The sequence below is a fragment of the Mastomys coucha genome, unplaced genomic scaffold (assembly GCF_008632895.1).
Source record: "Mastomys coucha isolate ucsf_1 unplaced genomic scaffold, UCSF_Mcou_1 pScaffold22, whole genome shotgun sequence".
Lineage (NCBI taxonomy): Eukaryota > Metazoa > Chordata > Mammalia > Rodentia > Muridae > Mastomys > Mastomys coucha.
In genome coordinates, this window is record NW_022196905.1 from 121,492,502 (window position 1) to 121,505,364 (window position 12,863).

General features: G+C 46.0%; 1 protein-coding gene across 1 annotated transcript in view; it reads left to right on the forward strand.

Annotated features, from left to right (window-relative positions):
* The window catches only part of Glt1d1 (glycosyltransferase 1 domain containing 1), a 74,260-nt gene that overhangs the window by 4,948 nt on the left and 56,449 nt on the right, over positions 1-12,863 (forward strand). The window contains exon 2 of the mRNA XM_031338039.1: positions 7,732-7,880. Within this exon, the coding sequence (XP_031193899.1) occupies positions 7,732-7,880 (149 nt within the window). The remainder of the gene's footprint in view (positions 1-7,731; positions 7,881-12,863) is intronic.

Below are 12,863 nucleotides of genomic sequence, written 5' to 3' on the forward strand. Positions count from 1 at the left end.
CCAAAGTGTCTTCTACTGTCTGGGAGTGGCTTCCTCATGACAATGGTTGATGAATAGCAGAGACATGGACCATCCCTCCAGAAACCGAAAGACATCTTGCTTTCCACTCTCAAATTGGCTTTCCTAGTATTTTAAAAATGTGTTGCTACTTTTAATTTTTTTTATCTTTCGCATGTGGGTGTTTTTGCCGGAATGTGTCTATATGCACGTATGTCTGTGCCTTGCATCTGTGCCTTGCATCTGCTTGCTGTTCATGGAGGCTGGAAGAGGGCCATCAGGTTCCCCTAGAGCTGGAGTTAACAGATGTTTGTGAGGCACTGTGTGGGTGCTGAGAACCGAATGTGTCCTAGAAGGGCATCCAGTGCTCTTAACCGCTGAGCCATTTCTCCAGCTGCTGTCACCACCACCATCAGTTAGTAAAACAGTTTGGCCATATACCCAAGGATGCGCTTGAGCCCTCACCACCACCCCATAATGGGAATAGGTCTGGCCCTCGCTAGAGAAGACCTTGAACTTCTGATCCTCCCTTCTCTACCTCCTGAGCACTAGGATTATAGGTGTGTGCCACCACGCCCCTCCACAAAGTTTCTTGATTGATCTTTGTTTCAAATCCTAAGGTTCCGTACTACCTCCCGCAGCTGAGCTCACCAGGGAACACGGTGTCTGTGGCACTCCTTGAGGGTGACCAAAAACTGCTGCCAAGTGCTGTGTGACCCTCAGCTCTCAGGGGAACACCACACTGTCAGGGTCAAGTTGGTTTAGGGCAGAGAGCGTGGAGCCAGAATTGTCCCAGGAGAACTGGACTTTGAGCAGTGGGTGGCAGCTATTCTTACTTCATCCAAGGAGGGCAGGTGAACAACAAACGTGTTTATGGCAAACTAGCGTGTTTCCTCAGGGAAAGGGAGCAATCTGAAACCGCCTGGGGAAACCAGCCTTTGCAGCCGGAATCACTTTTTCCTTCCTCATCACCCCGCCTCTGCCACTTCCCTCCTGAGCTCAGCTGCAACTGCCAGGCTTTGAGTGGCAAAGCTTTTCAGAGCATCAAAAAGAGGAGAATTTCAAGATTTCTGGGGTTTGCTGTAGAGCAGTAGGTCTCGACCCTTGAATACAGTTCCAAAGGTTATGCTGATACTCCAATCACAAAAATGTTTTTGTTGCTACTTTGTAACTGTAATTCTGCTACTGTTAGGAGTGGGAATAGAAGTATCTGTGCTTTTCAATGGTCTTAGGGGACCCCTGGGGAAGGGTTGCTCAGCTCTCAAAGGGGTCAGGACCCACAGGTTCAGAACTGATGTTTTATAGGAACAAACTGGCAAACTAACAAATTAGGCAAATGTGATGAGCCCAGCAATAGTGGTGCATATGTTTAATCCCAGCATTCCCAGAGGTAGTGGCAGATGAATATCCATGAGTTCCAGATTAACTTGGTCTACAGACTTAGTTCCAAGACAGGCAAGGCTACACACACACACACACACACACACACACACACACACACACACACTCACACACGTTTTGCCACTCCCTAAGCAAAACAAAACTAATTCTTTGTTGCAAAAAATACCTGCGAGAGATCAGAGAAGGAGAACAAAATTTTGTATGAAGGTTTCAGATCTCTGAACGTGGAGGGCTTGGCCCTCCTCAATCCATTCTGTCAGGAGTTGATCCATTGATCATCAGGGCTTTCAGGAGTCAGTTGCCGCCCAAAGACGATACAACACTGCAGCACACGTACACAAAACTTCAACAGGTGAACTTCTTGGGGGGACATCTCACACTCAAACCATACCAAGGACTCCGAGGGTCATCATGGAGGCCATGGGGAGGGCAGGGAAACAGACTGTTTCTCTTTCTGCATAAGCTGAACAGAAAAAGAGAACATAAGAGGGAAAGGAAAAGACTTTTTTGAGTGCTCCTAGGTACAATGGAGGGGGAAGGTTATGTGGGAGAGCATAGCCGGAGGCAGAGACATCAGGGAGAGTTCAGAGTGGACGTGACCAGACTGAGCTGGGCCGTGTAGGGAGAGGAAGAGGGTAGGGAGGAACCAAATATGGCAGCCAAGAGCCAAGGGGCAGGTAATCAAAATAGGGAAGAGCCTCCAGGGGAAGGACAGCCCAGTTGGGCTGCATAGTTGGGGGCGGGGTATGCCAGCCATACCCTGTAACAGGTGGGGACTGAGGAATGCTGGGAGCCAGGTCGGCTTTGATATGCTAAATAGGCATTTGTGGGGCAAGTGGACTGTGCCTCCAGTCAGATGAATTGGTAAGGTTGAGCCAGCCTAACCCCCAGGGAAATCTCAGAATTGAGAATGGTAGGTGTGAGGCCATCTCCCTGGCAAATTCCCTGATTTGGGACACCGAACCATGACACCCCACTGAGAGGGCGATGACCATCAGTCTGGTAGCATTAAAAACTAGAGTTCTCAATGTTAATGAGGTATGTAGATAGGACCCGGGCATTTAGTCAATGAGCTTCCCTTCCTGGGCATTCCTTCCCCTAGAAGTATTTAATCCCTGGTTCATGGAGTAAGATGTATGCGTTACTATCAAATAAAATAGTTTGGACAAGCAAGGACCGTCTCCTTCATCAAGGATCGCTCTGGGGTGGATCTTTGTTGTAAAAAGATGCGTCTAAATCTCCTGGAGAAGGCCTTCTATCTTCCGGACCCTCCGGACTCACTCGGAACCAAACGGGATTCCCACACATTCTCCCCAACCCGTCCCAGGCTCAGCCATCCCCTTCCTGCCTGGTGTGTAGGGAAAGTGGAGGCTGGGAAACACAGCATCCGTCCCAGACCCCCACTGTTTCTCAGCTGGAAAAACACTTGCTGGGACCCTATCATGGACTGTATTCTGTCTCCCCTGAGCCGCTTACAGGTGCCACTCAGGAACCCCAGCGGCGAGGCAGACACACAGCCCGACAAGACACCTCAGCCATTTGTCCAGATTTTGAAATTTAACATAAGCAGCAGGTGTTGGAGGTCAGTTAACATTTAGACACGTAGCAATTGAGTACTAAAAGCTAGGTGGGTTCCCACCCAGCAGAGCACCACCAGCAACCCCCCAGCCCCACCCCCATCCCTACCTCCTACACCTGAAGCCAGTAGACAGGCAACCAGAGGTGTGCGTGTATTACAGACAAGCATGACCATTTGGAAGAAGGTTCTGGCATTGCCCAGTTAGAGTGTGAAAATTCTCTGACGGAGAAGTGTGTGGAGATGGCAGCCTGGGGAAGGGACTTGGCTTGCGCCACAGTGTCTGAGAAGGCTTCCTGCAGAAATATCTCTTCCTTTCCCGTCTGAGCCACATTCAACACACCATAAAACCTACCCTCTGAAACTGTATGACTCATGGCCCTGGAGAGGTGGCTCAGAGGCCAAGAGCCCTGTTGCTCTTGCGGAGAGCCCAGGTTCCGTTCCTAGCACCCACATGGTGGCTCACAACTGCCTGCCACTATGGTTCCAGTGGGTATGATGCCCTCTCTTCTGGCCACTCTGTGTACTGCATGCACATGTTGCACACGCAAGCATATAGACATAATTAGAAATAAATAAATAAATCTTAAAGAACAGGGTTGTTGCTGGATGGGTGAAGTGATTCTAATCTTAAGTCATGAATATGCAAATTGGTCCCCCTTTTCTGGAAATAATGAGAGCTAATTATTAAAGTTTCTCTCTCTTGTGTATTATCGGCTCTTTTGGTTTTTCGAGCAGGGGTTATAGACCACTACCTGTCCTGGACTTGCTTTGTAGACCAGGCTGGTTTCGAATTCACAAAAATCCATTTTCCTCCTGCCCCTTGAGCAGTGGGATCAAAGGTATTGGTCATCACACCCAGCTCAGCTCCTTTCTTTAAAAACCCTTTGTTAGGAAAGAAAAAAAAAAAAAACCCATACTTTCTTGGGCATAATAGGTACTTTGTGAATCTGTTATTGAACTGAGTTATCCTGTGAGAGAGGGAAGGGGGACAAAGAAATTGGAAAGGGTTCTAAGTCAGCTGGGCACTGGAGTTAAAATTTCAGTCCACCGAGTATTAAGATTAAAGTTATTGTTTGTTTAGAATGTTTATGAGACTGTGCAGTGAGTGTCACAGTGCTGTTTAAAGGGTGTTTAGTAGGCAAAGAGCATCTTGTAATCGTGCCTCTCCTTACCCACAGCAACGCCACCCCCCCCCCCCCCCCCACTTTCCCTTCTCATGGATTCAGCAGAGGTCATGGATCTCTCTGGCGTTCATTCTCTAGTAGAACTCAGAGTTGCTGCCATCTGCCAACAGCTTCTCATTTCCTAGAGCTTTCCAGAGATGGAATAGCAGTTACTCACGTCTGCCTAGAACACACAGAATTCTGACTCTTGAATGATGTGAGTTTCAGGCTGAGAGAAGGTAGTAGCTACAGGGTTGATAGGCTCCCTTGTGGATGCTACCCAGGTGACATCAGTGTTTCCAGGGAGAGGGAGAGGAAGAGGGAGAGAGAGAAAAGGAGAGAGGGAGAGAGGGAAAGGGAGAGAGAGAGGGAGAGGGAGATGGAGAGGGAGAGAGGGAGAGAGAGGAAGAGAGAGAGAGAAGAGTTGAATGTGGGGAAGGCAGAGGTATTGACCTCTGATGACTGATCCAAGTTAATAATGAGAATGGTACAGCTAAGTTATGCAACGTGAGCTAGGCCTAGTGACTTAGACTTGGTATCCCAGTTACTTGGGAGGCTGGGGCAGGAGGATTGCAGGTTCAAGGTCTGCCTGGCCTACGGAGTGAATTCAAGGCCAGCCTGGTGACCTGATGAGCCCTGGGAATGTACTTCAGTGATAAAATCTGCTTAGCTTGTGTCAAACCCTATACTGAACAGTAAGTAAAATAAGTAAAAACCTACGTCAAAGAAAGTTTAAAAACAAAAACATATTGCAGTGGTGTAAGCCATTTAAGTCCTCAGACCCATTTTGCTTTTATTGATTTCTTTAAAAAGCACTCTTTTTTAAGAGTTTTACACACACACACACACACACACACACACACACAAGGTATGTGTGAAGTTCCCACATTGGTCAGAAGAGGGCAAGAGATTCCCCTGGAGTTGGAGTATGGCTGTGGTAGCTGGATTGATCCCTGGATCCTCTGCAAGAGCAGCTAGTGTTCCGCCCTCTGAGCACTTCTCCAGCTCTAGGTTTTGCTTAATTTACACAGCGCCATTAGCATGTTATGTAATATATGTCTTTACCTTATACACAGAGATGTTAACATTCATATGCTAGCAAGGAGACGAGTCCCACCCTATGTCCCAGAGTGAACATGTAGTGAGGGCTCACTCAGCCTAAGGCTTCTTCCTGAGGCCTTTTTGTTCACACAGCACATTGGATACCAGATGACCCATGCTAGGCCAGTCTTGCTTACAGTAACAAAATAACCAAAGGCTGGGTAACGTCATAAAGAAACTGACGTTTATTGAGTTCCCACTTCTGGAGATTCAAGGTGGGGGCACATACTGGGGGATAGTCTTTAAAACTTTTTTTTTTTTGACTTTTTTTTTTTTATTAGATATTTTCTTTATTTACATGTCATATGATATCTCCTTTCCCAGTTTCCCCTCTGAAAAAAAAGAAAAGAAAAAAAAAAAAGAACAACAACAAAAAACCCTGTTCCCTCCCCCTCCCCCTACTCAACAACCCACCCTCTCCCGGTTCCTGGCCCTGGCATTCCCCTACACTGAGGCATAGAACCTTCACAGGACCAAGGGCCTCTCCTCCCATTGATGACCGATTAGGCCATCCTTTGCTATACATGTGCTGCTGGAGCCATTAGTCCCACCATGTGTACTCTTTGGTTGGTGGTTTAGTCCCTGGGAGCTCTGAGGGTACTAGTTAGTTCATATTGTTGTTTGTCCTAAGGGGCTGCAAACCCTTCAGCTCCTTGGGTCCTTTCTCTAGCTCCTTCACTGGGGACCCTGTGCTCAGTCCAATGGATGGCCGTGAGCCTTTACTTCTGTATTAGTGGGGTACTGTCAGAGCCTCTCAGGAGACAACTATATCAGGCTCCTGTCAGCCAGCACTTGCTGGCATCCACAATAGTGTCTGGATTTGATGATTGAATATGGGAAGGATTCCCAGGTGGAGCAGTCTCTGGATTGTCCTTCCTTCAGTCTCTGCTGTAGAGCAGGAAGCATGGGGCCAGGAGTGCCCTCACATGCCGTATTCCATGGCATCCACGTGGAGGTAAGAGGACAACTTGGGATAGTTGGTTCTCTCCTTCCATCATGTGGATCCTAATAGATCAGATTCAGATGATTAGAATCAAGTCAGGCTTAGCATCATGGCCTTTACACCATAGAGCCATCATGCCTGCCCTTTGAAATTATTAAAGAAATGAGTGACAGGGGCTGGAGAGATAGCTCTGTGGGTAAGTAAGAGTGCTGGTGACTGTTACAGAGGATGTGGGTTTGGCCCCCAATACCCACATGGCAGCCCATCATCCTCTATAACTCAAGTATTGGTAGATCTGACACCTTCTGAATTCTTTTCTTTCTTTCTTTTTTTAAAGAAGTAGTAGGTTTCTATTTATTTATTTACTGTATATGAGTATACTGTAGCTGTCTCCAGACACACCAGAAGAGGGCATTGGATCCCATTACAGATGGTTGTGAGCCACCATGTGGTTTCTGGGAATTGAACTCAGGACCTCTGGAAGAGTAGTCAGCACTTTTAACCATTGAGCCATCTCTCCAGTCACCGCCCCCTTTTAAGATTTATTTATTTCATGTATATGAGTATACTGTAGCTATCTTCAGATACATCAGAAGAGGCCATCAGATCCCATTACAGATGGTGTGAGCCACCATGTGGTTGCTGAGAATTGAACTCAGGACCTCTGGAAGAAGAGTCGGTGCTCTTAACCCCTGAGACCTTCTGAATTCTGTAGGTACCAGCATTATATGTGGTACACAGACACACATGTAGGCAAAACACTCATAAACATAAAATAATATAAACCTAAAAGAAATGTAAAAAAGAAAAATGAGTGGCAGCTACTGTAAGATGCACATCTGGCACCATCTAGAGCGAAGGGATAATGGACAAAGGCAAGAGTGGACTCAGAGCAGTGCAGATGGAGCTCTGAGGTAGACCAATGTGCCACTGAATGTGGTGAGAAGCTTTTGTGTCTCAAAGTTGGGATTGCCCTGACCTTGAGACCTGGGTCCTGCAGGCTGGGGAATGGATGACTACTGTCATCATCTACAAGCTTCCCTTTGTGTTTCAGTTCAGACTGCCTCAGAAAAGCAGCTCAGAAAATGAGGGTTAACAGTGGAACTTACTCTAAGCCTTGTCTCAGCTAGGGTTTTATTGCTGTGAACAGACACCGTGACCAAGACGACTCTTATACAGGCAAACATTTAATCGGGGCTGGCTTACAGGTTTAGAGGTTCAGTGCATTATCATCAAGGCATGGCAGACAGAGTATAGGAAGAGCTGAGAGTTCTACATCTTCATCTGAAGACAGCTAGGAGAAGACTGGCTTTTACGTGGTTAGGAGGAGGTTCTCATTGCCCACTCCCTCAGTGACACACTTCCTCCAACAAGGCCACACCTCCAAATAGAGCCACTCCCTGGGACAAGTGTATTCAAATCACCACATGACTTAACCAAGGCAACAACTCCAACCAACTTTTCCCTCTCTTTGTCTCTTCTTTCTTTCTTCCTTTCCTTCTTTCTCTCTTTCTTTCCTTCCTTCTTTCTTTCTTTTTTAAACAAAGGGACCACCTAGAAGCTGCAGGCCACATGTGCGTTCTGAGAGATGCCTTTGACTTTGAAAGCCCATCTGAAATTGCCAACCTGATCGTGGACGAGAATCTGGAAGCAGCTCTAGCTCTTCACCTCTACCGAGGAGGCAGACTTCTGCAAGGTACCCCTCTCACACTTTCAAAGTCACATGGGGGTAGGGACTGCTGAAAAAATGCCAGATGCCAAATGCCCTGTTACCCAAAGACAGACTGAAGGATTATATAAGGTCTCTGTCTTTTTCTATTAGACAATTATCTAAATTTAGTAACCTTGCCAGTTCAGAACAGATAGATATTGATGATATCTGTACTATATAAATATTTAAGTGTTGTCCTGAGGCCAGGCCTGGTGTGGTACATGCCTGTATTCACAGCACAGGGTCTCACAAAGCATTCATCCCTCTCCAGTGGTCCATTTACTCAGCTGTGGCCAAGAGGCCTCTTTCCTCCCTACTGGGGTTTTTCCATGGCCGGTAATTCAGTTTAGGTTCCTGTTGCTCTGATAAAATGCTCTGACAAATGCAACCTTCAGAGAGAAAGGGTTGTTTTACAGTTCCAGGGTACCATCTATCCTTGAGGGGAACTTGAAGAAGCCAGTCACATCACATCTGACATCAAGAGAAATGAATGCACACACAGCATGTTTCCTACAAATGGCCCTTTCTACATTTACACGGTTCAGGACCCCTTGCCTAGGGAATGGTAACACTTGCGGTGGGCTGGGTCTTCCCACATCAATTAAACTAAGACAGTCTCCACACAGACACGCCCACAGATCACCCTGGCCTAGACAAACCCTCACTGAGACTCTCTTTCTGAGGTAATTTTAGGCTGTGTCAAGTTGACTACAAAAATGAAGTCATAGGTAGATTGAGTGGCCAGCTTCTCTTATAAAGAACATTCTAGAGTCACAAATTCAGCCTCTAAAGTCACCTAACATGCCAGGCATAGAGGCATGTACCTATAGCTCCCAGCACCCAGGAAGTAAAGGCAGCAGGATTCCAATTTTTGAGTCCAACTTAGGGAAGTATACATTAAGTTTTAAGATAACTCAATGACATCTTTTCTTGGAGGTTAGGGGCATGTTTTCAAGACAAGGCTTCTCTGTGTAGCTCTGGCTATCCTAGAACTTATTCTATAGATCAGGCTAGCTCAAATTCAGAGATCCAACTGAACTCTGCCTCCCAAGTGCTGGAATTGAAGGCCTGTGCCACCACCACCCAGCGGTGACACCTTATCTCAAAAACTGAAAAATCAAGGCTTCCAGTGAATCCGTAGTATCTTTTCAACATACAGGTGAAAAGCTCTTAGGCTCTAGCTGAGCATCAACCCCAGGAGGTGCCCAGTCTGGAGTTTGATCATGATGTATATACACGATGTATACACATACACATATACATATGTATATGTATATAAGTTCTTTGTATTCCCAGAGGCCACAAGAGGGTGTCATGTTGTGAGCCAATGAGGTACTGAGAATCAAATCTTCGTCCTCTGCTAAAGCAGCCAGTGCTTTTAAGCAGCCATCTCTGCAACCCTCCTTTTCCTCTTTATTTTAAATTATATTTTAATCTGGTGTGTGTGTGTGTGTGTGTGCGCGCATGTGCGCATGTGTGTGCACTTGCGCACATGAGTTCATTCGCACTTCCATGTAAATTTGCATTCCCTACACATGTGTGGAGGTCAGAGAACAATTTGGGGGAGTTGGTTCTCTCTGCACACCTGTCTACCAGGTAGACTTACCTGGTAGATACTAGGAAGTCAAACTCAGGCAGGCTTAGTGGCACATGCCTTTAACCATGCCCTCTCACCAGCCCTTTTTAAAAAGCAAAGGTTTGCCAAGAGAGAGATCAGGCCAATAACATTTTCTGAGTAGACTATGCAGATTACAGGGAAGTGCACAGAGGCAGCATCAGTACACTTGTGCCCTGACTACAGTGCCGATACGTCAGTAACTGGTTCAAGGCTGGCGCCATGCTTCAGCAGTCAGGAGCGGTGGCTACTCTTCCAGAAGAGCCTAAGTTCCACTCCCAGCATTTACACGGGGGCTCACGACCAGCTATATCTATACCTGTAGTCTTATGGGACCAGGCACCCTCTTCTGACGTACAGACATAATTGAGGCAAAAATAGTTATATACATAAATTACAGAAATAAATAAGTCTTAAGAAAGAAAACTGGTTCAATTCCTGCTCTTCTTTATAATTCATGCCATATGAACCCTGAACTAACCCAAGGGAATTGTTTCTCTCTCCTGGGGATATATGTTAAAGACTTTTTCCTCCTGTGTACGTCAATGAATTTTTCATTGAGTTTTCAATGAATTTTTCAAGTGTTTAATGACAGAATATTATAGTGTCCTTCCTAAGACAGAGTATAGTCAAAGCACTATGCAAGGTACATTCTGGGAACTCTCTCATATGCTTTAACTAGCCTATAAAACAAACAACTTGGGAGTCAGTGTGGTGCAGGCTACCATGCTTTAATGAAGTTAAAGAATATGCCCTAGGCTGGTGCCCAGTAAGGAGGCAGATGGGGGTCAATGTGGCTAAGAACATTAACCAATACAAACGCCCCCCACCCCATATAATTGTTCTGTAGTTTGTGCAGTTTAAAAATCGAGATCACATATGACTTAGAGTTTGGTGGTCTTTAATTTTTAAATTAAATTGATCTGTTTAGTAGGGTGTGCGTGCCACAGCATGCATGCCTGCATATGGGGGTCAGAGGATAGCTATATAGCATTCTCTCCTTCTACCATGCTAGTCCATAGAATGGAACTCAGTTCATCAGGCTTGGTGGCTAGCACCTCTAACCACTAAGCCCTCTCACAGTTATCAGTCATTTCTATTGTATGTTTTGAATTTTGTCTTTTGTTTTTTGAGGCAGGGTTTCTCTCTGTAACCCCAATGTCCTGGAACTCCCTCTGTAGACCAGGCTGGCCTCAAACTCAGAGATCTACCCACCTCTGCCTCCCAAGTACTAGAATTAGAGTTGTGGACCACCTCTGCCAGGCTTGGATTGAGTTTTTGAGACGGGGTCTCATGTAGCCCAGGCTGGCCTTGATCTCAGGTGATAGGTAAGGTTGACCTTGACCTCCTGCTCCTATTTCTTCTCAAATGTTGGGGTCACTGGAAGCACCACCACACTCAGGTTTTTGAGGCAGGCTCTGCCATTTTACAGTTCTGGCTGGCCTCGAGCTCCTGACAATCTTTCTGCCTTGGCTTGCAAGTATGAGCCAGCCTACCCAACTTCCGCTATCTTACCTGAAACTAAGTAAAAACATCCTCTATCTTTGCCAGCTCTCCTACAGCAATCAGGTAGAAGTGATGTCCTTTTTCTTTTTTTAATCAAACAATTTTACCTGTAAGGATATTTTGCCTGCATGCACACACAGACATTTACCACATGTGTTCCAGATGCCCACAGAATCTATAAGAAGGTACTAGATCTCCTGGAAATGGGGTTTCATACAGTTGTGAGTTGTCATGTCGGGCTTGGAATTGAACCTAGGTCCCCTGCAAGAGGAGCCAGTGCTGAGCCATGTCCAGCCCCATTACTACTTTTATGTGTGAGTGTCGTGCCTGAAGTTGCCAGAAGAGGGCATCAGAGAGCCTGGAACTGGAGCTATAGAAGGTTGAGTCCATGTAGGTGCTAGGCATGCTGGGTCCTCCTGAAGAATGGCTGATGCTCTCTTAACAACTGACCCATCTCTCCAGCCCTGAATGATGACATGTTATTTCCACATTTTTCCCTCAGACATGGCATGTGATTAAACTGTTTTTGTTTTTGAGACGGGATCTCACAACAGAGCTTTGGCTAACCTGGAACTCATTCGCTATGTAGATCAGGCTGGCCTAGAACACATAGAGAATGCTGGGATTGAAGACTTGGTGCCACCACATCCCGTGTGTGCAGAACTGAATTCAAAGATACTTTAAGGCTGAACACGAGGGGGCAGCCTGGAGACAGAGGCAGGCGGATCTCTGAGTTTGAGGCCAGCCTGGTCTACGGAACAAGATTGGCTTTAGAAGCTGGTGATCATGTGGGAGGGGCCATGCCTGGTGACCTCCAGGGGCCAATGTCTAAGCCTGGGCTTACACAGTGCTGCCCCTGCAGGTTAGAAGGTGATATACAGGACCGTCTCCTGCTATCCTCCTCTGTTTCATTTGATGAGCTCTTTGATCACATCTCAGGACTGGTGAGCTTGGCTCTGATAGATGGTGGTGAACTATATATATATATACATATGTACATATATATGTATATATACATATATACACACATGTATATACAATATACATATATATGCACATATATGTGTATATATGTATATATAGTGAGCAATATATACATATATATGTATATGTATATGTGTGTGTATGTATGTATGTGTATATATATAATATATATATTAGTGCTTAAAATTGAAAACAAGTTAATTTAAAAAGTAATCCAAAGCCGGGCAGTGGTGGCTCACGCCTTTAATCCCAGCACTTGGGAGGCAGAGGCAGGTGTATTTCTAAGTTCGAGGCCAGCCTGGTCTACAGAGTGAGTTCCAGGACAGCCAGGGCTATATAGAGAAACCCTATCTCGAAAACCAAACAAAACCAAACAAAACCAAAAAGTAATCCAGAACTATCACGGGTGGAACATGATTAATCTTAGTGTGGGTTTTTCTTTGTACATATATTTATTTGTGTTTATGGAGTGGTGGTGGTGATGATGGTGGTGGTGGTGATGCTGGGGAGAGATCTTTGTGGAGTCAGAAGACAACTTGCAAGGGAATGATTCTCTCCCTCCACTGTGTGGGTCCCAGAGATGGGACTTAGAGCACCAGGCTTGGTAGCAATTTCCTTTATTTGCTACGCCATCTCAATGGCCCTCCGTACAGGTTTTTAATAGTGATACCTGTTCTCCCCCAGAATGAGACTGATACAAAATATGTCACACCTAGGGCCTGGGGCTAGCCAAGCCTCGCCTTCAGTTTCCAGAGAGATATAAGCTGGGTGTGGCAGTGCTTCAGGGAAATCTCAGCCCCCTGGCCTATCTATCCTATAGGGAAGCCTGAGAATTAAGAGTTCAAGGTCACCCTCAGGGTAAT